This window comes from Epinephelus fuscoguttatus, linkage group LG23 (genome assembly GCF_011397635.1).
Source record: "Epinephelus fuscoguttatus linkage group LG23, E.fuscoguttatus.final_Chr_v1".
Lineage (NCBI taxonomy): Eukaryota > Metazoa > Chordata > Actinopteri > Perciformes > Serranidae > Epinephelus > Epinephelus fuscoguttatus.
Window position 1 is genome coordinate 36,439,199 of NC_064774.1, and position 25,983 is coordinate 36,465,181.

Sequence of the window (25,983 nt, forward strand, 5' to 3'; positions counted from 1 at the left end):
AATTGAGAGCTCAGCTTTTTGGCTAAGCTCCCTCTTCACCACAACGGACCGGTTAAGCGCCTGCATCACTGCTGACGCCGCCCCAATCCACCTGTCAATCTCCCGCTCCATCCTACCCTCACTCGTGAACAAGATCCCGAGATACTTAAACTCCTCCACCTGAGGAAGGACCTCCCCCCCGACCTGGAGTGGGCAATCCACCCTTTTCCAGCTGAGGACCATGGCCTCAGACTTGGAGGTGCTGATTCTCATCCCAGCCACTTCACACTTGGCTACATAAACTACTACAGGCTTAGAAGTTTTTAATTTCTGCCTGTAGATCGGGATGAGATGGAGCAGACAGTGATCAGAGAGCCCCAAAGCTGCACGGCGGACAGAGCGATAAGCGTCCTTTAAAACTGTATAGCAGTGGTTCAGTGTGTTGGAGTCCCTGGTTGGGCATTTTATATGCTGTTTATATCTGGGAAGTTCATGAGAGAGGTTTGCTCGGTTAAAATGCCCTAGGATGATGAGCAGGGGGGTCTGGCTGTTTTTTCTCCACGTCTGTCACCTGAGTGTTGTAACACCTCCGTTCACATGCCTGAGGTGGGATGTAAACACCAACCAGAACAAACGAGGAAAACTCCAGACCCACTGTTTCTTCTCACTTTAACCTGAATAGCCGCAGCATGACCGGAGGGAAGCACAGACAGTTAGCCTCCACGGTTTGGTGTGTCAGCACCTTAAGTGAGGGCTGCATGACTTCTTCAACACTGTGACATCTGTACACCAACCTTTGTTTATGTAGAAGCATGTTCCGCCTCCCTTCGTTTTCCCCGAGAGCTCTGTGGTGCGGTCCGCTCGGAAAAGTCGGAATCCCAGCAGTCGTAATGCGCTGCCTGGGATGTGTTTACTGAGCCAGGTTTCAGTGAAACACAGGGCGGCAGATCTAAGTCCGAGTTTTTATGAGGTAGAAGCAGCAACTCGTCCATCTTATTTGCCGGAGAGTGGACATTCGCCAGGTGTATATACGGGAACAGAGTGTGTAATCCCCACTGCTGTAGCCAGACCAGTGCTCCCATGCGCTTGCCCCATCTCCGGCAAATCTCAAGGAGAACCGCTGTGCCTCCGACCAGAATCTCTGCATAAGTTGCTGGGTCGTTGAAAACCAGCAACAAATTTCAAGTGGAGGACCGACCAATGTGTAAGAGTTCCTCTCTGGTGAAAGGGGGGCAGGAAGCTACAAAACCAAGAAACAGACAAAACCAGGAGAAGTACAAGAGAGCAAACTCCCGAAGCGGCCATCGGTGGCGCCATCTCGGGCCAACACAAAATACTGTCAGTTTCCATCCAAGCAGCGTTCAAACATAGTTCAAAATTAATCAGCACTCAGTTTGAAAGAGAACCCGCACACGAGATATCAAATTTTTCACCAGTTCTGAGATGTGTGCAAAGTATGTTAAGCCTCCCAAAAAGGCAATTCATTTGGAGGAATAAGAAGAAGAAGAAGAAGAAGAAGAAGAATACATCCTTGCATTTCAATAGGGTCCTCGCACCGCTAGGTGCTCAGGCCCTAATTAAAGCTGCAAGCAGTGATGAACGGGCCCTCACACCTTCACGCAACTCGGGGGGGGGGGGGGTCTGGCAGGACGTCTTCTGACGTGTCAGTTCATTTCTGTCAAAGTTAGACATCGCATGCAGGAGTGACTATGCATATCTTTGATACAGTGCTGGAATGACATATTTCACATTTTGTATCACTTCCTCTTTCCACTAGAGGGAGTTGGAGAGCGCAGTAATTATACATCATGTTTTTGTACATCAAATATACACCACAGCATTTAACTTTCAGATAAATCAGAAGATAAGTGTTTGAGACCTACTTCCTGTCACCACTAGCGAACACTATGAGTATCAGGAAATATGGTCATATTAATGTTTTCAGGGCAGAACTAATATGAATCATCTGAAGTTTGATGGAGATCAGAACATTTACAGCAACAATATAGCAATTTCCTGTTTCATGGCGAGACCTCAAAATTAAACCCTCTGCAGCACGTATTGACACAAATGATATGTCATGTCTGTGTACATCAAATACACACCACAGCACTGAAATTTCAGGTTAATCCAAAGATAAGTGTCTGGTAAGAAGTACTTCCTTTCACCACTAGGTGGCGCTATGACTATCATGGAATATTGTCATATAAATGTGTTCAGGGTGGGACAAATATCAATCATGTCAAGTTTGGTGGACAACGGACCATTTACTCCAAATTTATAGCAATTTCCTGTTTCATGGCGAGACATCAAAAGTAAACCCTCTGCAGCGCGCGTAGACACTAATGATATGTCACATTTGTGTACATCAAATATAGACCAGAGCACTGAAATTTCAGGTGAATCCAAAGATAAGTGTCTGGTAAGAAGTACTTCCTTTCACCACTAGGTGGTGCTATGACTATCACGGAATATTGTCATATAAATGTGTTCAAGGTGGGACAAATATGAATCATGTCAAGTTTGGTGGACAATGGACCATTTGCTCCAAATTTATAGCAATTTCCAGTTTCATGGTGAGACATCAAAATTAAACCCTTTGCAGCACACGTAGACACTAATGATATGTCATGTTTGTGAACATCAAATATACACCACAGCATGTAACTTTCAGATAAATCGAAAGATAAGTGTTTGATGAGACCTACTTCCTGTCGCCACTAGGTGGGTCTGTGAGTATCAGGCAATATGGGAATGAAAATGTGGTCAAGGCGGGACTAATATGAATCATATGAAGTTTGGTGATTTACACCAATCTGGGGCAACAGTGAGTTTACACCTGGTAAACAGGACCTGGGTTTCAAAAACTGGACAGTCAAAGGCCTGAATAAAATTGCAGATCTATTTCAATCAATCAGTCAATCAATCAATCAATCAATCAATTTTATTTATAAAGCCCAATATCACAAATCACAATTTGCCTCACAGGGCTTTACAGCATACGACATCCCTCTGTCCTTAGGACCCTCACAGGGGATCAGGAAAAACTCCCCCCCAAAAAACGGTAGAAACCTCAGGAAGAGCAACTGAGGAGGGATCCCTCTTCCAGGACGGACAGACGTGCAATAGATGTCGTACAGAACAGATCAACATAATAAATTAACAGTAATCTGTATGACACAATGACACAGAAAGAGAGAGACAGAGAGAGAGAGACAGAGACAGAGAGAGATGCAGGGCAGACGGTAATGACAGTAGCTTACAACAACATTAATGAAAGTAATAATATTATAATTATAGTTCTGGTTACTGTGGTACAATTTGTTGAAAGTATATATTAATATCTAATAGTATACATATGTGACAATAATCATATGTGTATAATAACAGTAGAAGTATGACTAATGATAACAGCAGCAGCAGGAGGCATCTGGCAGGACCACGGCAGCAGCACAACCACACACATCACACTATCCAGGCACCACTGCGATAAGAGTTAACCTGAGAGACAGTGGAGCACAAAGGCTCCAGAGAAGAAGCCGAGTTAGTGACATCCAGAATGGCTGAGTTAGCAAGATGCAGTAATAGGACACGAGAGAGAGAGAGAGAGAGAGAGAGAGAGAGAAGGTGCCCGGTGTATTATAGGGGGTCCTCCTGCAGATTAGGCCTAAGTCAGCCTAACTAGGGGCTGGTACAAGGCAAGCCTGAGCCAGCCCTAACTATAAGCTTTATCAAAGAGGGAAGTCTTAACTCTCGTCTTAAATGTGGAGACGGTGTCTGCCTCCCGGACCGCAACAGGAAAATGATTCCACAGAAGAGGAGCCTGATAGCTGAAGGCTCTGGCTCCTGATCTACTTTTGGAGACTTTAGGGACCTCGAGTAACCCTGCATTCTCTGAGCGCAGTGCTCTGGTGGGATAATATGGCACTATGAGCTCTCTAAGATATGATGGAGCTTGACCATTAAGAGCTTTATAAGTTAACAGTAGGAGTTAAAATTCAATTCTGGATTTTACAGGGAGCCAGTGCAGAGAAGCTAAAACAGGAGAAATATGATCTTGTTTCTTAGTTCCTGTTAGTACACGTGCTGCTGCATTCTGAATTAGCTGGAGAGTTTTTAAGGACTTACTAGAGCTACCTGATAATAGAGAGTTCAGTAATCCAGCCTTGAGGTAACAAAAGCGTGGACCAATTTTTCTGCATCTTTTTGGGTCAGGATAGGCCTAATTTTCTCAATATTACGCAGATGAAAAAATGCAGTCCGTGAGGTTTGTTTTAAATGAGAATTAAAAGACAAATCTTGATCTGTCATAAACGTGGCACAGAAAGGACACAAAGGCTCGATTCTTTTCCGGTTTGACAAGAGCAGGGTTTATTACCAAAAGACAGGCAGGGTTCGGTACACAGAGAATCAAACAATACAGGCAAAGGTATCCAAATCTTGAGGCAAAGGCTAGATCAATGACTAAACTGTAATTACCGGTAAGACGAGACAAGAAAGAGTGCTGGGACGAAGACTGTGACGTACGACGAACTGGCAACAAGACAGGGGAAGACATGAGGATTAAATACATGAGGTGATAGGGGGTGATGAGACACAACTGGGGAGGAACAATCAGGAAACAGGTGTGACAGCGCCAGACAGGAAGTAAAACCTACGGAGACAAGGAGAGACAGGTGAATCTTTCAAAATAAAACAGGAAGTACCGGACAAGACACAAAACATGAACATGAAATGGGTGACTTAACTGACAGAAAAACAGGATCATGACATGATCAAATGTTACTCCGAGGTTTCTTACGGTAGTGCTAGAGGCCAGAGCAATGCCATCTAGAGAAACTATGTCATCAGATAAAGAGTCTCTGAGTTGTTTGGGGCCAAGAACAATAACTTCAGTTTTCTCTGAATTTAACATCAGGAAATTGGTGCTCATCCAGGTTTTTATATCTTTAAGGCAATTATGAAGTTTAGTTAATTGATTACTTTCTTCTGGCTTCATAGATGAATACAACTGTGTATCATCCACACATAACAATGGAAGTTTACAGAGTGATTTCTAATGATGTTACCTAAAGGAAGCATATATAGAGTAAACAGGATTGGTCCGAGCACAGAACCTTGCGGGACTCCAAAACAAACTTTAGTACGTAAGGATGATTCATTCATTCATCCAACCAAAACATTTCTTTAAATACTTACAAATAAGAAACTATCTACCTAATCTCACCTCTATAGAAGAAATGGCAACAAATCAACACTCTAAGGGGGACTGATTTCGGGTTTCTATGCAATAATCATGAATGGATCATCAGATAATAAAAGGCTTGCATGGTGTGAGGACTTAAATTCTGAAATTTCTGCCGAGGACTGGCAGGAGACTTGCTTAAAATCTCAAACACAAACAATAAATACCCATTTTAAACTACTTCAATACAAGTGGATTATGAGAACATACATAACACCAGTTCAGTTAAATAAATTCGACTCCAATACTCCCAACACATGTTACAAATGTGGTAGAAAGGGCACATTATATCACTGCCTATGGGACTGCCCACAGATACAGGCTTTTTGGATAGAAGTGATGGATATATTACATGTCACAGGGATAAATCTATTATTGTGTGCCAAATTGTGTATCCTTGGTATTTTCCTGAAAATTGTGAATTAAGCAAGGCAAACAAGACTATGATTACACTTTGCGTGTTACAAGCAAAACATATAATAGCCACATTTTGGAAATCCACCACTAGACCAAGCCTAAATGTATGGCTTACAGGATTGTCAAATTCTCTTGTACTTGAAAAATTAACATTTATTATTAAGGGTACATATATCATCTTTGATAAGATATGGAGGTCTTTTATGTTATTCTTAGAGGGGAAGAAAGCATTAGAAGCGCGCTTGCCTTGAATGGCAATGTCAATATGTATGGGGTTTTTTGTTTTGTTTTTTCAAATATATATTTATGTATTTGAAGTGCTTTTCTTTCCTGGATAACAGGACAATTACTGGACCACGACACTTAAGGACAATTTTTGCTTTGGACTGTGTCAAACAATTCACTCTGTTGCCTTGTCAACTCAGTATATTTGTGAAGAGCCTTACTGTGATTGTTTTGTTCTGCACCTGTTTTTTTTCTCTATGAAAAATGAATAAACACATTTGCTGAAAATTATAGAACAATAACCACATTTATTACTGGTTTATAAGACACTATAAGACCCTATCAAACAGTGTTGTATAAACGTGGATAAATTATTAATATGCTCCCAGGGCTCAAAACTAACGGTGTCCCGACGTCCTGGGGACTATAAAAATTACTACTGGGACACAAAGATGATGTGTCTGGGACAATTCCGGGACAGTAAAAAAAAAAAAAAAAAAAGTCAAAGCAATATCGAAATGGTTATTATTTATTATTTCTTGGGCATCTGAATGTTGCTTTTGTCGCTTGAATAATTTCAATGAAAACTTGTAAAATAAAAACAGTGGCTTTTGCTGCACCTGATCTGGCTCCACACATGCGCACATGCACACACGGAACTCCACTCGCTGCATGACGGTCACGCTGGGTGCCACTCGCCAGCTATGCATGCCACTCCACATCAGTGCACAGAACCTAGCAATGCTGACATGGTTGAAACAACTGATGCAAGCTCCTTCAGTGCCGCTCCAGTTGGAGTAGGATGCGACACTTGGCTTCGGGACTCTGAAGACGATGTTTCATCTGTTTCTGCCCCTGTGGTAAGTTAGTTTGTTAAAGTAGGCTATAGGCTAACGTTAGCTTGTTGATCCTTTAGCTAGTTCTAGCTCTTTGCGATAGCTAACACTAGCAACTCAGCTAATCATGTACATGATGGCCTTACAAAGTTATAAAATGTGACTGTGTGTTCTAAATTTTGGTGTTTATGATAATGACAGTAACGTTACAGTTAATCTGAGGAGGTGTAACTTACTCAGTTCATTCAGTCAGTAATAATTAGGCTAGCAACTTTAGCTACAGATATGAAGGTCATACTTGAACTAGCAGCAGTCATGTTTCTAAATTTCCTACAGGTAAGCTGAGTATAATGAACACCCAGATAACAGTAGTATGTGTTAGCAGAACCTTAGTGTGTAACTGTGACATTGACTTTGACCGCGATTAAGAGAGAGAGAGAGTGTGTGTGTGTGTGTGTGTCGCGCTCGTGGAGAGTGCCGCTAGAAATAGCTTCGGTAGCTAAGTGCATCACTAATGACGTTCTGTGTGAGTTAAAGTGAGTGAAATATGTATGAAGATGCATATGGTTGAGATACAAGAGTGACAGTAATATTTGTGAAGCAGGATGAGCAGCGTGAATGTGTTAGGAGCATCAATGAGCTGTATGTTATGTTGAGCAGGCTAATGGATATACGCTGCGTCATGTTCATGCTAACTCCTGCTGATCTGCTAACGCCATAGCCTGACTTCATTCCTCTCCGTCAGTAAGGTTAAAGGAGCATTTCATACATTTTGGCAATTGAAGTTTGTATCAGGCTCAGTGTGTAAGTGTTTTATTATCACTCTTTCAGAAGGATGGGCTGACATTGCAGATGGTGTCAGATGGACTGCAGAAGATGACCCTGGCTCTTGTAGCGATGCAGGTAAACAAAATAAATTCCCTGCAGAGGAATAAATATGCTACGGTGTATGTTTAGCAATCGTGGCAGTAAAAGTTTTTTCTTCTGTATTTCAGACAATCCCAGGTCAGCATCTGAAGCAGTTCCTGGATGAAGTGGGACCTTTTCCTGGAAACACCTTCTGCGGTGTAAAACTCAACAGGAAACAAGTGGATGATGATGACTTCCACAAAGTGAAAGATAAACTAATCAATGGCTTCTGTGACAACCTCACCACGCGGCTTCGCAATCTTGATATGGGTGTCTTGAAGGCCGCTGTCACTATGTTTGACCTAAGCAACTGGCCTGAAGACATCACTGACCTGGCCACCTTTTGCCTGGCTGATGTTGAGACTTGTGAAAAACTTGTGAAAAAGCCAAATGAACTCAGATCTGTCATTTTTTTTTTTTAGAACTCAACTATTAGGGTTTTTGACAATAGTGGTTGCATTAAAAATCAACATGAAAAGGAAATATGTCCTTATGTTGTGTTTTCACCACGATTAGTAGGCTGAAGTCTCATCACGGTTATGGAAGCAAATCGTGACTAATATTTAAATTAAAATGTATTTGCAGAAATGCTTAAAAAGTCAGTAAAATGAAAAAGAAAAAGTCATTTGAGATTTAATTTTCAAAATATGCCCCAGCAAATAGATACCAAAATTCAATTTGAAATGTAAAATTTGAAAATTAAAATGCATTTCCAGAAATGCTTTTTCATTTTAAGAATGTGGCTGCATTATTTCACTCATAAATAAAATGAATAATCAATCATCCTATTTGCATTTTAATTTTCTTCTTCAAGACTGCTCATTCTTTTACTTAATTAAAATGAAAAAGCAAAAGTCATTTGAGATTTCATTTTCAAAATATGCCCCAGCAAATAAATACCATATTCAATTTGAAATGTAAAATTTGAATATAATAGTAATTATATAATAATAATTATATAATAATAAATCTGAGCGGCACAGGAGAGTGACATCAGTGGCCGCTCTTCTTCAGCTCTGTGCTGAACATGGTACTACCCATCTAATACGGTAGGGGGCGGTGTGCACATTTGATGTACTGTATGGATCCATCACAGATCATGGCGCTTCCTGAGATTGTGCTTTCTAAGCATCGTAATTTCCCAAAACTGAATAAATACCACACACAGCAACACAAAATTGCTTTGCTAGTTCAATCATGTTGTAACTAAGATATCAGCTGGAAAAAATGTTTTTTTCATGGACTGTTCATTGAGTTACAGAGTTAATACGTCTGCTGACTTGACAGTCATTTAAGCTAGTAGCAGCTTATACTTGTACTTATAGCTTATACTTTGTAGACGTCGTGATTTCCCAAAACTGAATAAATACCACACAGTCCAGCAACTTTTCCGGGGGAAACCCTGTGACATTGACACGTTAAATAATTTTCATACATACAAAGCTGCCTAATATAATTTAGATCTGCCCTGTAAAAGTGTGTGTATAGCGCATTGAATGAGTGTTTGGTGCAAAGAGGACCTTACAAGTGAGCGCATTGTGTTTTCTTATGACAAGCGGTAATAACATCTTTGCACAAAACACTCACACACTTTTACAGGGCTGATCTAAATTATATTAGCCTAAATATTTAAGATGATTACGTATGTATGCAATGATTTATTGATATTCAATTGTACTAATATTTAAATATATAGACAATATAGATAAACATACAGTCCAATTCCTTTGATGCATATTTTTTTGCTTAAAAATTTAATGCAGAACAGCAAGATGGCATGATGCAATTTAATTTCTATCATGATCAAGATCATGCTGAATTAATAGTAGTGTAAATATATCTATGAAACGTATACAAGTTTACAAGGGTCTTTGTTGACTGCAGCTTGTTAGCTATGGCCTCCAGGCTTATTACACACTCATGTCAATAGGTACTCCTTATCATATCAGTTTATCTTAGCTGTGCATAATTTATTAATTTCACGATGCAGCAGATTCAGTATTTGACAACCATATTTTATGGGTTAGAATCAAACCAAGGCAGCTTTGTATGTATGAAAATTATTTAACGTGTCAATGTCACAGGGTTTCCCCCAGAAAAGTTGCTGGACTGTGTGGTATTTATTTAGTTTTGGGGAATCACGATGTCTACAAAGTATAACCTCAAACTGAATGTATCGGCAATCCAACTACAAAAAATGCCTGTTGAGGGAATTCGAAGCCATTTTTAACTCATGTTGGTGTGCAAAAACGAGGTCCTCCATGGTACGTTTTGAACACTTAAAAACGTTAAAAATACCTACAAAAAGCAGGGTGTAAAAAAGACTTAAAACAAGCTCGTGCAAAAGGACAAAAATACTACGATTATAATGAAAACCCATTCACTCGACATACACACAGACACAGTTGAAAAACTGTGTGGCCTCCCCTGATTCTCATTCCCTGACACCGATCAGCTGTGACTCCCCTATCTAACCTACATATGACTGATCACCACCTACGCCCACAGCTGTGCAGGTAACCTGTAGCAACCATAGTGCCTACCATAAAGACACCCACATTCACACACACAAACATACACAAATCTAAATTGGCTGCAACACTCAGAGACACGGCACCTGCTGCTAGCTTAAATGACTGTCAAGTCAGCAGACGTATTAACTCTGTAACTCAATGAACAGTTCATGAAAAAATTATTTTTTTCCAGCAGATATCTTAGTTACAACATGATTGAACTAGCAAAGCAGTTTTGTGTTGCTATGTGTGGTATTTATTCAGTTTTGGGAAATCACGACGTCTACAAAGTATAAGCTATAAGTACAAGTATAAGCTGCTACTAGCTTAAATGACTGTCAAGTCAGCAGACGTATTAACTCTGTAACTCAATGAACAGTCCATGAAAAAAACATTTTTTCCAGCTGATATCTTAGTTACAACATGATTGAACTAGCAAAGCAGTTTTGTGTTGCTATGTGTGGTATTTATTCAGTTTTGGGAAATTACGATGCTTAGAAAGCACAATCTCAGGGAGCGCCATGATCTGTGATGGATCCATACAGTACATCAAATGTGCACACCGCCCCCTACCATATTAGATGGGTAGCACCATGGTCAGCACGGAGCTGAAGAAGAGTGGCTACTGTCGTCACTCTCCTGCGCCGCTCAGATTGCCAAATCATTTTCAAATTATGGGCACTATTTTGCAGGGCAGACCACGAAAATGAAATAGCAATGTCTTCTTTGTTTTCTTTTTGATTATGGCATAAAATGTGCAGTCTTGAAGAAGAAAATGCAAATACAAATAGGTTGATTGATTATTCATTTTATTTATGAGTGAAATAATGCAACCACATTCTTAAAATGAAAAAGCATTTCTGCAAATGCATTTTAATTTTCAAATTTTACATTTCAAATTGAATTTTGGTATCTATTTTCTGGGGCATATTTTGAAAATTAAATCTCAAATGACTTTTTCCTTTTCATTTTAATTAAGTAAAAGAATGAGCAGTCTTGAAGAAGAACATTAAAATGCAAATAGGATGACTGATGATTAATTTTATTTATGAGTCAAATAATGCAGCCACATTCTTAAAATGAAAAAGCATTTCTGCAAATACATTTTAATTTAAATATTAGTCACGATTTGCTTCCATACACGAGTGAATAAAGCAGCTAACTCTGAATCAATCTGCTCAAATGTTTAAGTTCAAATAACTCATGTTTGTCTTAGTATGCCATTTTGAGGAAATGAGATTCCCATGATCCTTTGCTAAAGATAATAACATACTAGAGTGAAAAGAACGCATCAGAATTCTTTAATGTTGAAATAATGATTGATATCTAGATGTTGCAATAGGTGCATAATTAATAGAATTATTAACTTCAGTGAGTGCATAATAGAGAGTTATGAATGTCAACAAGACACTGTTCCCACGTTAGATCCAGTAGCTGCAAAGACACATTATGAGCTGTTAATAAGTGCATATTAATAGTTTATTAGCATTTATATGACACTGTTCCCACTTTAGATCCAGTAGCTGCAAAGATGCATTATGAGCTGTTAATAAATGCATATTAATAGTTTATTAACTTTTATACGACACTGTTCCCACTTTAGATCCAGTAGCTGCACAGATGCATTATGAGATGTTAATAAGTGTATATTAATAGTTTATTAGCATTTATACAACACTGTTCCCACTTTAGATCCGGTAGCTGCAAAGGATCATTATTATCAATATCATTACTATTAATAAGTGCATAATTGAGCATTTATTAACGGTAATATAGCATTTATTCTAACTTCTTATAGTCTCATTAATGTTAATAAACACCTTATTAATTTCATCTCATAGGGTCTTATAGTGTCTTATAAACCAGTAATAAAAATGGTTATTATTCTATAATTAACCCTTATAAATTATAATTAGTGTAAATAGACATCTTATTAATATTTAGTATAGGTTTATAAACTGTTACCAAAGTTTCTGTTAAGTGCGTATAATGCTCCTATAAGCAATAATAACTCAGTCAGTTATGCTGTAATAAACACTTAGTCTAGTCTTATTAATGTTAATAAACATCCTATACCATCTTCTAAGTGCTCATTAACTGTTAATTTGTGCTTATTAAGCACTAATTAGCGCTTATTACAGTACCTTAATATAAAGTGTTACCCATTTGATTTTAAGGTTCTTGGTAAGACTCGCTGTGGTGGAGATCAAAAAAGTGCTCTCTGCCCATCATGGCAGAACTAGTCTTAGCATAACCAGCAGTATCAAAGCAGGTAACTGAAGAGATGAATGGCTGACCTTGCTGTGGGTGGGGTATGTTTGTGTGTGTGCAGGGGGTCAATGGAAAATGAATGGGTTAAGTGAGGAGGGTGTCAAGGGCCCCCTGGGCAACAACAGCAGATCTCAATTATCATAGCTGAGTGACAGACAGACTTGTAAGTGCTCAACTGCTCACCAAGGACCAACAGGGTAATAGAAGTCATGTGTATTTGTGAATGTGTGGTTGTCAATGGATGAGTGTGCTGTGGACTTCCCTCCTTTGAGTCTCCCAACCCAAAATCCCCCACCCTAACGAAACCTGAGCTCGCGAGGTCAGAAAACAGTGACAGAAAGTGAAGGGCAAAATAAAGGATATTTGCAGTACCACCTTGTTTCTCCATAACTCTCCTCCACCCACCCACCCCTTGATGCTGCCTGCAGTGTGGAAGCTGTCAGCCCTGAACAAAGCTGCCTGTGTTAGTGGAGAGTGAACCGGAGAGGCTGTCTGTCCGGGCCAGCAACCCAGGCACAGGAGCTCTTTCTGGCAGCACCACGTGGTCCCCCCTCCTTCCACTCATTCTCCATCCCTTTCCTCTCCTTGCTTCTCTGTCCTTATAGATAGATTGTGAATGGTGGGTCTGGTGCAATCAGGCATGCCAAACCAATCTGTCTGCACGGGGCCCCTATGTCACACATGACATCCCCAAGATTAAATAGTGGTATGCTACAAAGAAGGACACAGAGTCCCAGGGGTCTCTGAAGTTGCAAGGAACCGTGTCTGGGCTGTGTTTGAGGTGGGGGTGTTGGGCTGCACCAGGACCACCAGTTGACAAGAGGTACAGGACTCCAGGAAAATGTTGGGGGTCGATTGATGGATGAGTCCTATGTACAGGGAGGCTGGCAGAGAGTGTGTTAGTGTGTGTCATTAAGGGAGGCTGACATGCAGAAAGGTGTGAGTGTGCAGTCACACACCACACAGTTAGGTGTGTACAGAGACGGATGGGGACATACATGTGTAAACAAACACACACAGTGTTCCTTGTCCAAGCACCTGAGTTGTACAGGTGCAGGAAAAATGTGTGTGTTCTCAGTATGTGTGTTTGCGAGTGTGTGAGACCAGTAAGTAACATAAAGAAGTGTGTGCCACAAGCTAGAACTGAACAATTAGACCAATGTAATGTTTTTTTAATGAGTTCTCTGCCATATACTACTTTGATTAAACATTCAGGCTTTTCAATAAATTAGCCAATCCATTTGTCAGACCAGACACCTCTCAAACAAAGACAAAGCAGAGAGAGAAAAGTACAAGGCCAAGGAAGAAGATAGACTCACTGATATGAAGTGGAAGTGTTGCATGAATTGACCATGTCTATTTGTATTCTCTGCTATTTATGCTATCATGTTGATATATAAAAACACTATAGATTACTTTGGCTGTGTCACTTACTTCTTTCCACACATAATGAGTTAATTTGACAAATAATGTAGGCAATTGTTTAGTAGTTCATTACCTGACTGAAATTAGCAACAATGACAATAGTCATTTTGATGGACCCTACTCTTTTCGTCACACCTTGCTAATATTAACATGCTATTGTTAGTTACAAAACTCTATGAATCACTGACATTCGTCCAGGAAGCTTTCTGACACGTAGGTTTTTATTGCACTCGAAGCATAGATCCTCAAATAGTGGCCTTCATTAACCTCAGTGGCAGACACAAAGCTTTATTTTGAACAGACTGTTAGGGGAGGGCTTACATTCCTCTTTCTCCCATTTCTAGGTCCATGCATTAGGTATCTTTTCATGTTTACCTCTTTTGAGAAGTTCAGTGGATTGATCCGTAGCAATTAATCCATCAGTACAACAACATATTCCAGCCTAGGTTTTCCTGATACCCAGCATGGCTCTTTGGAAGGCAAATCAGTCTGTCAGTCTGTCCACAGGAGTGAAATATCTCAACAACTATTGTTTGGATTGCCATGCAATTTGTAAATCGTTCTCATTCTAAAGTCATTAATTATTCCTACTAATTCATCCTTTCTTACACCATTTCTTACTTAATATACATCAGTTTTTCAAATAATTTGAAATATTCCACAGTATTGTCTTTCAGCTTTTCAATGACATTCATAGTAATTAGACCCCTTTCAACTTTTTCAACTATTCCTATCATTTAAACTTATTCTTACACATTAAAACCATCATTAGTGTAGCATCAGCTTTCCTAAAAACCTTAAGATATTCCACATTATTCATACATTAATGGTATTATTCAACATTTGAAGCCACCATTGCGGCGAAGTGTCAGCTTTTCAGCATGCAGTATTCACACCTGCAATTTCTTAAGAAATTGCATTCTGTGGAATGAATCCATTGTTATACTTTTGGAATTACTGTTGTGGTTGAGGAATTGCGGAACTGAAGTACAGGTATTTCAAAATGTTCAAAATGTTGTTGTTTTTTTCTCTGTGAGAATTTGTGGTATCTTTTCACATTGAAGTTACAGCACTGTCATATTCTCATTCTGAATACTCCTATTCTATTTTATACTGCTGTGGCACGAAAGCAAGTAACATCCCTCCCTTCTATGGACACTACAAAGGAAAAAATTCTCCTGCCTTTGGTTTTCAAGTCTGGGTTTCAAGCTGTGTGTGTGTGTGTGTGTGTGTGTGTGTGTGTGTGTGTGTGTGTGTGTGTGTGTGTGTGTGTGTGTGAGCATTTTCTCAGTAGCCAGTCTGTCACCTCTGGGACAAGATTTACGGCTGAATTTCAGCAGGCAATGTTGCTGATTCAGCTGCTTGTTGAATATCAGTAATGGGTGAGCCTGTTTACACCTGGTAGTGACATGGTTCTTTGCCACATTAGATTGGTAAATGGTGCATGTACCTTCACTTGACCTTTCTGGTCATCTGACCACTCAAAGTGCTTTTTACATTCACTCATTCACCCACTTTCAACACACTGGTGGCCAAGGCTACCATACAAGGTGTTTTAAACACACTGACACACTGATGGAACAGCCATCTGGAGCAATCAGGATTTCAGCATCTTGGTCAAGGATTCTTCAACGGGAGGAGCAGGGTATCGAACCGGCTGATCGTCCACTGATCAGTGGACACTATACCTATTAGCCACAGCCGCCCCTAAGAATGTGTCTCCACATAGGGCTTGGGCCAGTGCAAAAATGTTCAAACCGGCCAGATGCCATTACACAATAACATCGACCGGCTGCGTATCATGCCGATGGCTTTTTTTGTCGGTGTGTGACGCCTTGGGTCACTGCCCAAGCACCAGTATTTGATTACTTTGGAGAGAGATTTGGTTGCTTCATGAATCGACCGTTCTTCGCCCATGACAGTGCTTTCAGAGAAAGAAGCATGAATAAATAGAAACGCTGTGTCTGACAAAGGTTCAGCTCAATATGGTGCACCATGTCACTTGAGGCCTGATAGGACACCTCTTTCATTGGTTTCAAATCCCAAATGTTGCCACACTGGTGCAGTTTTAGGTTTGTTGATTAAGTGTGGTCTCTCTTGGATGGAGCTGATGTTTGTTGTCCATGTGTAGGTGTCTGAGATGTATGTACTAAGTAATTCACAATTATCAACAAACTCAACAGAGGACCCACTGATGCAAAAAGGAGTGTGGTTTTGCCTGTTCTCTCTGAAGTCAACAATGATTTCTTTTATCTTACTAACATTTACAGCTTGTCATCATGGCACCATGTGTTTAGGTCTGCCACTTCTTTCCTATAGGTTCTTTCATCACTGTCACTTACTAAGCCAACTACTGTGGTGTCATCTGCAAACTTTACAATGTTGTTACTGTCATATTTGGCAACACAGTCATGAGTCAACAGACTATACAATAGGGAACTGAGACAGCAGCTCTGGGGTGCGCTGATCCTTAGAACTAGTGCAGATGAGTGAGTGTCATCTGTTTTTTCTTTATGGGGCCTGTTAGGAAATCACAAGGCTAATTACAGATAGAGTCGCACAGACCAAGACCACCTGACATAGGTGTTTGTTTGTTTGTTTCTTCTTTCAAGGTGTACCAAAGAAGTGTGCAGAGCAAGTGAGATGGCATCATCTACAGTTTTGCTCAAACAGTAGGCAAACTGTTATGGGTTGAGGGAGGCAGTGTTAAGTATGTGGTACATTTGACATATGATATAACCAGTCTTTCTAAGCACTTTATAATAGCAGAGGTCAGAGGAACAGGTTAAAAATCATTAAGGCAGGATACAGGTGTTATGTTAGGCACAGTTATGGTTTTCTTAAAACACAGTGGGACCACACAGTGACAGAAACAGGTTAAAGATGTCAGTAAAAAACTGAGATAGCTGCATGTCTTGAGAACATGGGAAGGAATGCCATCTGGGTCAGCAGTTTCACAAATCAGCACCCTTTTTAAAGTTTTACGTATAATCAAAGGCAGATCTAAACTAATAGGTGGCCCTATATATTTTACTTTTACTTCTTTGAAAGTTAAGGGATTGAACCATCCTAAAAGAGGAAAAATATTTGCTTATCTCAAATTTGTAAAAACTGATGTCACAGGAACAGTAACTGTGTACAGAAATCCCGTCTCAAAGAGGTTGCTCATACCAGACTGAGAACCAGATGGATAGGTCAAGCATATCACACATCTTTTTCGTTTAAAGCATGAGGTGTAGCTATATTATTTAAGAAGAATGTCCCCTTTAAACATAGAGACACAATCTCTGATAGGCAAGGTAGGTTTATTATAGTCTCAGGTTAATTATACTCCATTGCTATAACTATGCTGAATGTCTATGGACCGAACTTTGATGACCCGTGTTTTTATAATAAAATATTCTCCTTTATACCAGCTTCCACACCACAAACAATTCTATAAATAGGCAGGGATGTTAATTGTGCCCTGGATCCCTACCTGGATAAATCCTCACAGCTAAATCTAATTAAGTTCAACATGGGGGAATTTCTTAAAAGCTTTACCAACAATACTAACCTGGTGGATATCTGTGTATTTAAGTGTAGTGTATTTAACCCCACAGGGTGTGAGTATTCCTTTTTTCACCAGCACATAATTTATAATGCAGGATTGATGTTTATTTTTTTTCTAGATGTGAAAAATCCTTCCAAATGTACAGGTTGTGAACATAGTAATCTCAGATGATGCTGCCCTGTCTTTTACAGTTCATCTGACTGATACAACCACAACACCCTCCACACTCCTCAAAGACCCCATTTTCTGCTCTGATTTAGAAAATCTAATCTAATCTTTTTTTTTTTTTTTTTTTTTTGAAGGACTAATCAAAGTCCAGAAACATCTCCCTCACTGTTATGGAGTACCCTTAAGGCAGTTCTGACAGGGCACATCATCTCTGTTAAAGCTTACAAGAATAAAGCAGATAAGAAGACATTAATTAAATTAGAATAACAAATTGGGGTACGTGACAATGAAAACATGCAGAATTCCTCTAGAGAGCTACATCACAAGATTCTACAATTAAAATATGAGTATCATAAGATCATAACCACTAACATAAATAAATACCTTTTAAATATGAAACAGAATTTTTTCAATTTCAGTGACAAAATCACACAACTGCCTTCTACATAGATAAGAAAAATGGACAGTGATGGCAATATCCATAGCATTAAATACAAGATCGGAAAAAGAAATCAGTAACAGGTTCCTTCAGTTTTATGAAGAGCTCTACTACTACAGTGCAGACAACACCTCTACAATGCAAGATTTTCTTAAAAACTATAAACGCCCATCCCTAAATCAACAAGATATAGATCTTTTAAATAAAGATAAACCAGAACAAGAAATAAAAATAGCAATTAAAGGCCTAAAAAGTGGCAAAGCTCCTGGACCAGATGGATATACTGCAGAGTACTATTTAAAAAAAAAAAAAAAATGACACCAGCTTCCCCACCTCCACCGTACGTTTTCCAGTGCAGTGGAGTCCAAGCGATTGCATCAAACTATGTATGAAGCAGTCATTACTCTAATTCCCGAAAACGGCAAGGATACTTATCCAATGTTGCCCCTACCATTATATTAGGGGGTGGAGGTGATGACCAATGGCGGATTGGCCATCGGGACGTTCGAGACGAATCCTGATGGGCCGGTCACTAAGTGGGCCAGTGGGGCTGGCCCGGTGGTCCAAAAAAAAACCAAAAACTAGTGAATGTCAAGCTAGTTGCTAGCTGTCAGTACTACAATGCGTGTCCCTCCCATGTTAGAGTGCATCATAGCACTGAGACAGCTCTAGTTAAAATTACAAATGACCTTCTGATTGCTTCAGACAAAGGACTCGTCTCTGTACTTGTTTTATTAGATCTTAGTGCGGCGTTTGACACAATTGACCATCAAATTCTGCTGCAGAGACTGGATCACTTAATTGGCTTAAAAGGTTCAGCACTAAGCTGGTTTAAATCTTATTTATCTGATCGTTTTCAATTTGTTGACGTTCGCAATGAACCATCCTTACGTACTAAAGTTTGTTTTGGAGTTCCGCAAGGTTCTGTGCTCGGACCAATCCTGTTTACTCTATATATGCTTCCGTTAGGTAACATCATTAGAAATCACTCTATAAATTTCCATTGTTATGCGGATGATACTCAGTTGTATTTATCAATGAAGCCAGAAGAAAGCAATCAATTAACTAAACTCCATAATTGCCTTAAAGACATAAAAACTTGGATGAGCACCAATTTCCTGATGTTAAATTCAGACAAAACTGAAGTTATTGTTCTTGGCCCCAAACAACTCAGAGACTCTTTATCTGATGACATAGTTTCTCTAGATGGCATTGCTCTGGCCCCTGCCACTACCGTAAGAAACCTCGGAGTAACATTTGATCAAGATTTGTCTTTTAATTCTCATTTAAAGCAAACCTCACGGACTGCATTTTTTCATCTGCGTAATATTGCGAAAATTAGGCCTATCCTGACCCGAAAAGATGCAGAAAAATTGGTCCACGCTTTTGTTACCTCAAGGCTGGATTATTGTAACTCTCTATTATCAGGTAGCTCTAGTAAGTCCTTAAAAACTCTCCAGCTAATTCAGAATGCAGCAGCACGTGTACTAACAGGAACTAAGAAACGCGATCATATCTCTCCTGTTTTAGCTTCTCTGCACTGGCTCCCTGTAAAATCCAGAATTGAATTTAAAATCCTACTGTTAACTTATAAAGCTCTAAATGGTCAAGCTCCATCATATCTTAGAGAGCTCATAGTGCCATATTATCCCACCAGAACACTGCGCTCTGAGAACGCAGGGTTACTCGTGGTCCCTAAAGTCTCCAAAAGTAGATCAGGAGCCAGAGCCTTTAGCTATCAGGCTCCTCTCCTGTGGAATCATCTTCCTGTTACAGTCCGGGAGGCAGACACCGTCTCCACATTTAAGACTAGACTTAAGACTTTCCTCTTTGATAAAGCTTATAGTTAGGGCTGGCTCAGGCTTGTCCTGTACCAGCCCTTAGTTAAACTGACTTAGGCCTAGTCTGCGGAGGACCCCTCTATAATACACCGGGCCCCTTCTCTCCTTCTCTCTCTCTCTCTCTCGTATCCTATTACTGCATCTAGCTAACCCGGCCATTCTGGATGTCACTAACTCGGCTTCTCCTCCGGAGCCTTTGTGCTCCACTGTCTCTCAGATTAACTCATATCACAGCGGTGCCTGGACAGCGTGACGTGTGTGGTTGTGCTGCTGCCGTGGTCCCGCCAGATGCCTCCTGCTGCTGCTGCCATCATTAGTCATTAGTCATACTTCTTCTGTTATTATACACATATGATTATTGTCACACATGTATACTGCCAGGTATTAATACATACTTTCAACATATTGTACCGCAGTAACCAGAACTATAACTATAGCAATTAAAGGCCTATTAATGTGGCAAAGCTCCTGGACCAGATGGATATACTGCAGAGTACTCTCTCTCTCTCTCCCTCTCTCTCTCTCTCTCTCTCTCTCTCTCTCTCTCTCCCTGTGTCATATGGATTACTGTTAATTTATCATGTTGATCTGTTCTGTACGACATCTATTGCACGTCTGTCCGTCCTGGAAGAGGGATCCCTCCTCAGTTGCTCTTCCTGAGGTTTCTACTGTTTTTTTCCCCGTTAAAGGGGTTTTTTTGGGGAGTTTTTCCTTATCCGCTGTGAGGGTCTTAAGGACAGAGGGATGTCGTATGCTGTAAAGCCCTGTGAGGCAAATTGTGATTTGTGATATTGGGCTTTATAAATAAAATTGATTGAAAATTGATTGATTGATGTTGTTTTTTTGCTTTTTAAATTATAAGCACATAGCCTTTTGTGGCCACTTCATTACTGCATTTATTTAATAGTCTGGAATTAAACAATAACTGCTGATTTTCTTATGCAGTTGACTCTGAGGATAGCGTTTGTGTAGTGTGTACAAGCATATAGAGGATTATAGGTAGAAACGTGTGGGCCAGTGTGTGGGCCAGTGCGCCTGAATGTCCCAGGCTGAATTTGTGTCCCAGTCTGCCTCTGGTGATGACAACTACGCTTGTTACTGTCAGTACAATAAAATCTCCTCGAGAAAAAAGCCAATATACCTGATCAGCAACATGTAAACATGTAGAGAAGCGATATTTCACTCTGCTCTGTCCACAGTCTTTCATCCACCACCGCAAATATCTAAAACGCAAAGAGCCAGGCGTGCGGCGCATGGGCGTGTCCCAGTCACTCGCTAGTTAGACAGCGCGTTTTTAGACTGTGCACCATGGCGGAGAGTCTAAAAGGGTTGGACTTACTCCGTGAATTAGTCATGGGTGTGTTTTGGGCGTATCATTCAATAAGCCAATCAGAGTGTCACCTCTCATTCCCTTTAAAAGAGGCGCGATTGGAGCGCATGGCGGAGAGCTAGTTAGATGGCAGATCTACCAACTGGAAAGCATTAGAGCTTAGATTCTCTGCCCGAGTCTGAGTCCGCGTGCCCAAGCCTGGTCGGGCCGGGGACGTCACAATTTCATTTGTCATTATTACAAATTATGATGATCATTATTACTGTGATTAGATCGTTCTGATTAATGACTGACCATTAAGACGTGTTTCTGCTAAATATTTTAATGTGCACAATAATAACCTTTCACATTGTAAACATATTTTTATTTATCTTTTGCATATATGTGGCTGCTCCGTGTGTGTCTGAGCAGAGTGCACGCACGTTGTGCACCCGCCTAGAGACGCATATTACTAACTTGTTTAACAGCGAAATACTGCACCGTTGACTTTAGACCAGGTTTTTGTTGGTCACTGGCGCATTTGCTTTTTACGTCATCTAACTAGCAATGCACCATGACTGCGCCTGACCACTCCTCATTTTTAGACCAGCAACCCAGAGAAGCGCAAGTTCATTTGCTAGTTAGACGACAAGGGCGCAGGGCGTGAAAATGACAACTGCGCCTGCATCTAAATAGCAATGACACTTGCGACATGGATTATGCGCCCTCCGCCGTCCGCTTTAGACCATCTAAATAGGGCCCATTATGTTATAAACAAGCACAGAGTGCTTTCCATCTAATAGCTAGCTGTTACTAACAAGCTAAAACAACAACTGTTTATGTTAAGCACTTTAGCTCAGTTTGTCTCATATCTTAAAGCTTACCTGTGGTCATGTGACCTGCAGGCAGTGACTCTCCTCAGCAGCAGACAGAGGAGCAGAGAGGACAGGAGGACTGATACTGACTGATGTCTGTGTTCTTTATTCTATACTAACTTTATTTAAGTTTATATTGTCGCTTTGCTGTTTTAATATTACTGTTGCTGCTCTATAAATAATATTTAGTTATAAAATATTCAGTTTTATTCCTGTTGTGAATTTATTCTTTTTAAAAAATAATTCATTGTAAATGTTACACTATTGGTTCTCTGATTATCTCTTTCACATACTAGAAAAAATTGGTACTGTAACTGAAAAATCTCAAGTTATATTGATATCAGATTGAATCGGGACCCCTTGAATTGAAATGGAATCGATTCAGGAACAGGAACACACAAACACACACAAACAAACACACACACACGTCTGCGCACACACAGACACATGCGCGCACACACAGGTGAGCACACTCTATATCTGCGTTTTTTAAATGCTCAAAGGGTGGTGAAGATGGTGAAGAAGAAATATTCCAATGTTTTGTTCAACGTACAGTTCAAATAATTGTTCACCATGGTTATTTTAGATATTTGTGTTGGTGTCTGTCTACACCCCATATGCTGTAAACCTAGGGGAAACACTGTTATCCTCGACTTGATCATTTTTTCGGTAGCTTTTCGGGATACTATATCCACTGGACCCAGAGTGAAATCAGGCCTATCAGACTACAAGACCCAGACTTCCTAAAATCATTGCTGCTGTTTGCTTTCAAGTGCCTTAACGGCTTGACACCCATCTATCTCTCCGACCTGCTGGAACCCTATGTTTACAATGTGAAAGGTTATTATTTTGCACATTAAAATATTCCAAGGTCCCACAGGTCCTCCGATCAGCTTCTCCTGGCCGTCCCTAAATCCAGGCTGAAGCTCAGGGGAAACCGGGCTTTCGCAGTGGCAGCCCCAAAGCTTTGGAACGAGCTGCCTCTGCATGTTATGCAGGTCCCTACTCTGCAGGTGTTTAAATCACGCCTCAAGACACATATTATTCTTTGGCTTTTTCAAGCACAGCCTGAGTGATTGGTGTTCTTCATGTGACACTGTGTATGTTTTTATTTATGAGTTGTGATTGCGAGTCTTTTACTTGTAAAGCATTTTGGTCTCAGCTCTGTTGTTTTAAATGTGCTATATAAATAAATTGGTATGGTATGGTATTACCTTTTAAGATAACTGCTGATGAATTTACATTTTAGGTATACAGGTCACAAAAAATACAGTAAAAGTTTTTGAGAGCATAAATAGAGAGATGTTGAGCTTTTCAAATGATGATCCATAAGTGCGTGCTCATGAATCACTCTTTAAAGAAAAGCTGCTGGAGAAATGACAATTTGTAAGTCAGTAGAAATTATTTGTAGTTACAGAAAGAAAAAGTCTAAATTAATGTGTTATACAACCTGCCACATTGATTCTCATTTCTGATACATGAATTAGTTTCACTGGATTAATTTAAAGATAAAAACACTAACATAACATTACTGAAATGTGAATCTGCAAAGATTACCTCCCTCAGTGTCACCTTCATGTGAGAAATGTGGGACTTACGAGGCCACCCTTGCTCACAGCTCTGTACAATGTCCTAAGACTGAAATTTACTGGATCAATATTTTTAATACTATTTTAATACAATTTGCCAAGTGAAGCCAGATCCTCTAACAATTAATGGGAGTATGAGTGATCTCTTATTGTCTCATCTACATTTTCTTAATTTCTGTCTCATGTTTGTGAAGAAATGCTTAGTAATGTTGGTGGTAATGGAAGGGGAAAGGCACACCTGACGTTAAAATGTGGCTAGCTGACACTATCTGTTGATGGAGATAATTAGAAACCTTAGGATGGATCAGACACATGGATTTGATGTAATCTCTCATTTTATATCTCTAACAAAGTTCTTTTTCCATCCATGTTTTTCTTTGCTTCTCTTTTTTTGTTATTTATTCATTTATAGTTTTTTTTTTGTTTGTTTTTCATGCTTATTTGTGTAACACAATAAAATATAAATGTATGTCAGGATGGCTTAACATACTGCTCTTTTTTGTCTTTTTCAAGACTGACCACGCTGTCTGTCTCTGAAAGAGATTACTGTAGTACTAACCCTTAAACCAAGTATAATTTGCAATATTTAAACATGTTGCTCTTTGTTTCTGGTTTATACCATTGCTTGATTTCTGCTGTTGGAAGATTTTCCTTATTTTTTTTGTTTTATGTACAACCGTCAGTGAGTACCAATATATATATATATATATATATATATATATATATCAATAGAATATGTACATAAAATTGCCTCTCAGCAAATAATTAGTAAAATGGGGATGGATTAGGAAAATAAGAGATCCGGTTTCACATGTGCAGTTCTGATGAAATTGCTCTTCAAAAAATGCAAAAAAAAAAAAAAAAAAAAAAAAAATACTCAAATAAGCAAAGGGCAGTTATATTATCACAGGAAACTGAATTTGAATCACTTATATCTGAATTGTTCCAAAAAAGTACAGTTTTCTCCTGTTTTCTCATTTCTGCCATTGAATTTAGTTTCATAATAACATCACACTCAGTTACAAGTGTTTTGGAATTCAGTCCCAAACTCATACATTTAATTTCAAATTATGCTACTGGAGTGGAAATAGCTCAGTCCATAGGGACTTGGCTTGGGAACCAGAGGGTCTCTGGTCCCTGTAAGGACCAAGTATGGAGCATGGACTGATAGCTGGAGAGGTGCCAGTCCGCATCCTGGGCACTGCCAAGGTGCTCTTGAGCATGGCAGTAAGCCTCCAACTATTCAGGGCAACCCCTTTCTCTGACATCTCTACATTTAATTTATGTATAGGTTCTTCTTCCTCTTCTTCTCAGATTATTTTTCGAATGCAGTCATTTGAGGTGAACTATATAGATTATGTTTTCATATTCAGTTGCAGTTATTCAGGTTGAGATTTTCAAATTCATATGCATATGAATCAAATTCAGTTTTCACTGACACATATTTTGATGCACCATCCCCACTTTAAATAGCTTACATTTGTGGTTCCCAACTGGTCCAGTCATAGGGTCCAGATTTCTCCTTAGTCATCAGTTAAAAGTCCACACACTTTAATATATTCAGTGTCATACTGGCAGTTGGTCATGTTGTCGAGCTAGTTTGCTGTCTCTGTTAAGTAGCTGTCTCTTATTCACTCAGTCTACAGCAGGAAACTGCACTTCAAAATAAAAGCTCTGTGCTGGTTACTTACTGGACTCCAAAATAAAGAGTTTTTTGTTTTTTCTTTTTTGTTTTTTTACAAATTTTCACATTTGCGAGTAACTTGCTGTCCATTCAGAATGGACCTACGACCCACTTTTGGACCATGAACATTTAGTTGGGAGCTACTGGATTACATGGTCATATACAGCCATCCAGCACAGAGTTTTGTTTCTGTTTCAAAATATAAGTAAATGTATAACTGTATATATAATACTGTATAACTCTTAACTGGATGAATGTAAAAAAAACAAAAACAAAAACAAAATATCAATATATTATGTCTTATGTTTTTTTTATTTACCAACTTCAGGTTTTACATTTTACCAACAGTAACAATTCCTTTGTGTGTGTTTGTGTGTGTCACTGCAGGTTACCTGTATGTTACCTGTCTCATTCAAAACTGTTCAGACAAAATGGTGACGGCTCAGTTTCTCGGCAAAATCGACCACAACTCACTGCTGGTGCAGGACGACTACATATTTGTCAAGGTAAACATCACAACAATAGGAAAGGTATTCACTTTAAAATTAGAAATACTTGACTTTATCTAAATGGAAATGACACAGAGTGGGTAGAGTGGGTACAGTGTACAGTATATGTATCTGTTGTACTTCACCTAAATAAGCTTCATATCATTAGAGGTACGCTGGTCTTACCTGCTTTATTCTATTCAGTATTTGTGAAATT

General features: G+C 39.5%; 1 protein-coding gene across 3 annotated transcripts in view; it reads left to right on the forward strand.

The window, feature by feature from the left end:
* The window catches only part of sorcs2 (sortilin-related VPS10 domain containing receptor 2), a 1,110,317-nt gene that overhangs the window by 823,268 nt on the left and 261,066 nt on the right, over window positions 1-25,983 (forward strand). For all 3 annotated transcript variants that reach the window (XM_049568808.1, XM_049568804.1, XM_049568807.1), the window contains exon 7: window positions 25,666-25,784. In XM_049568808.1, coding sequence (XP_049424765.1) covers window positions 25,666-25,784 — 119 coding nt within the window. The remainder of the gene's footprint in view (window positions 1-25,665; window positions 25,785-25,983) is intronic.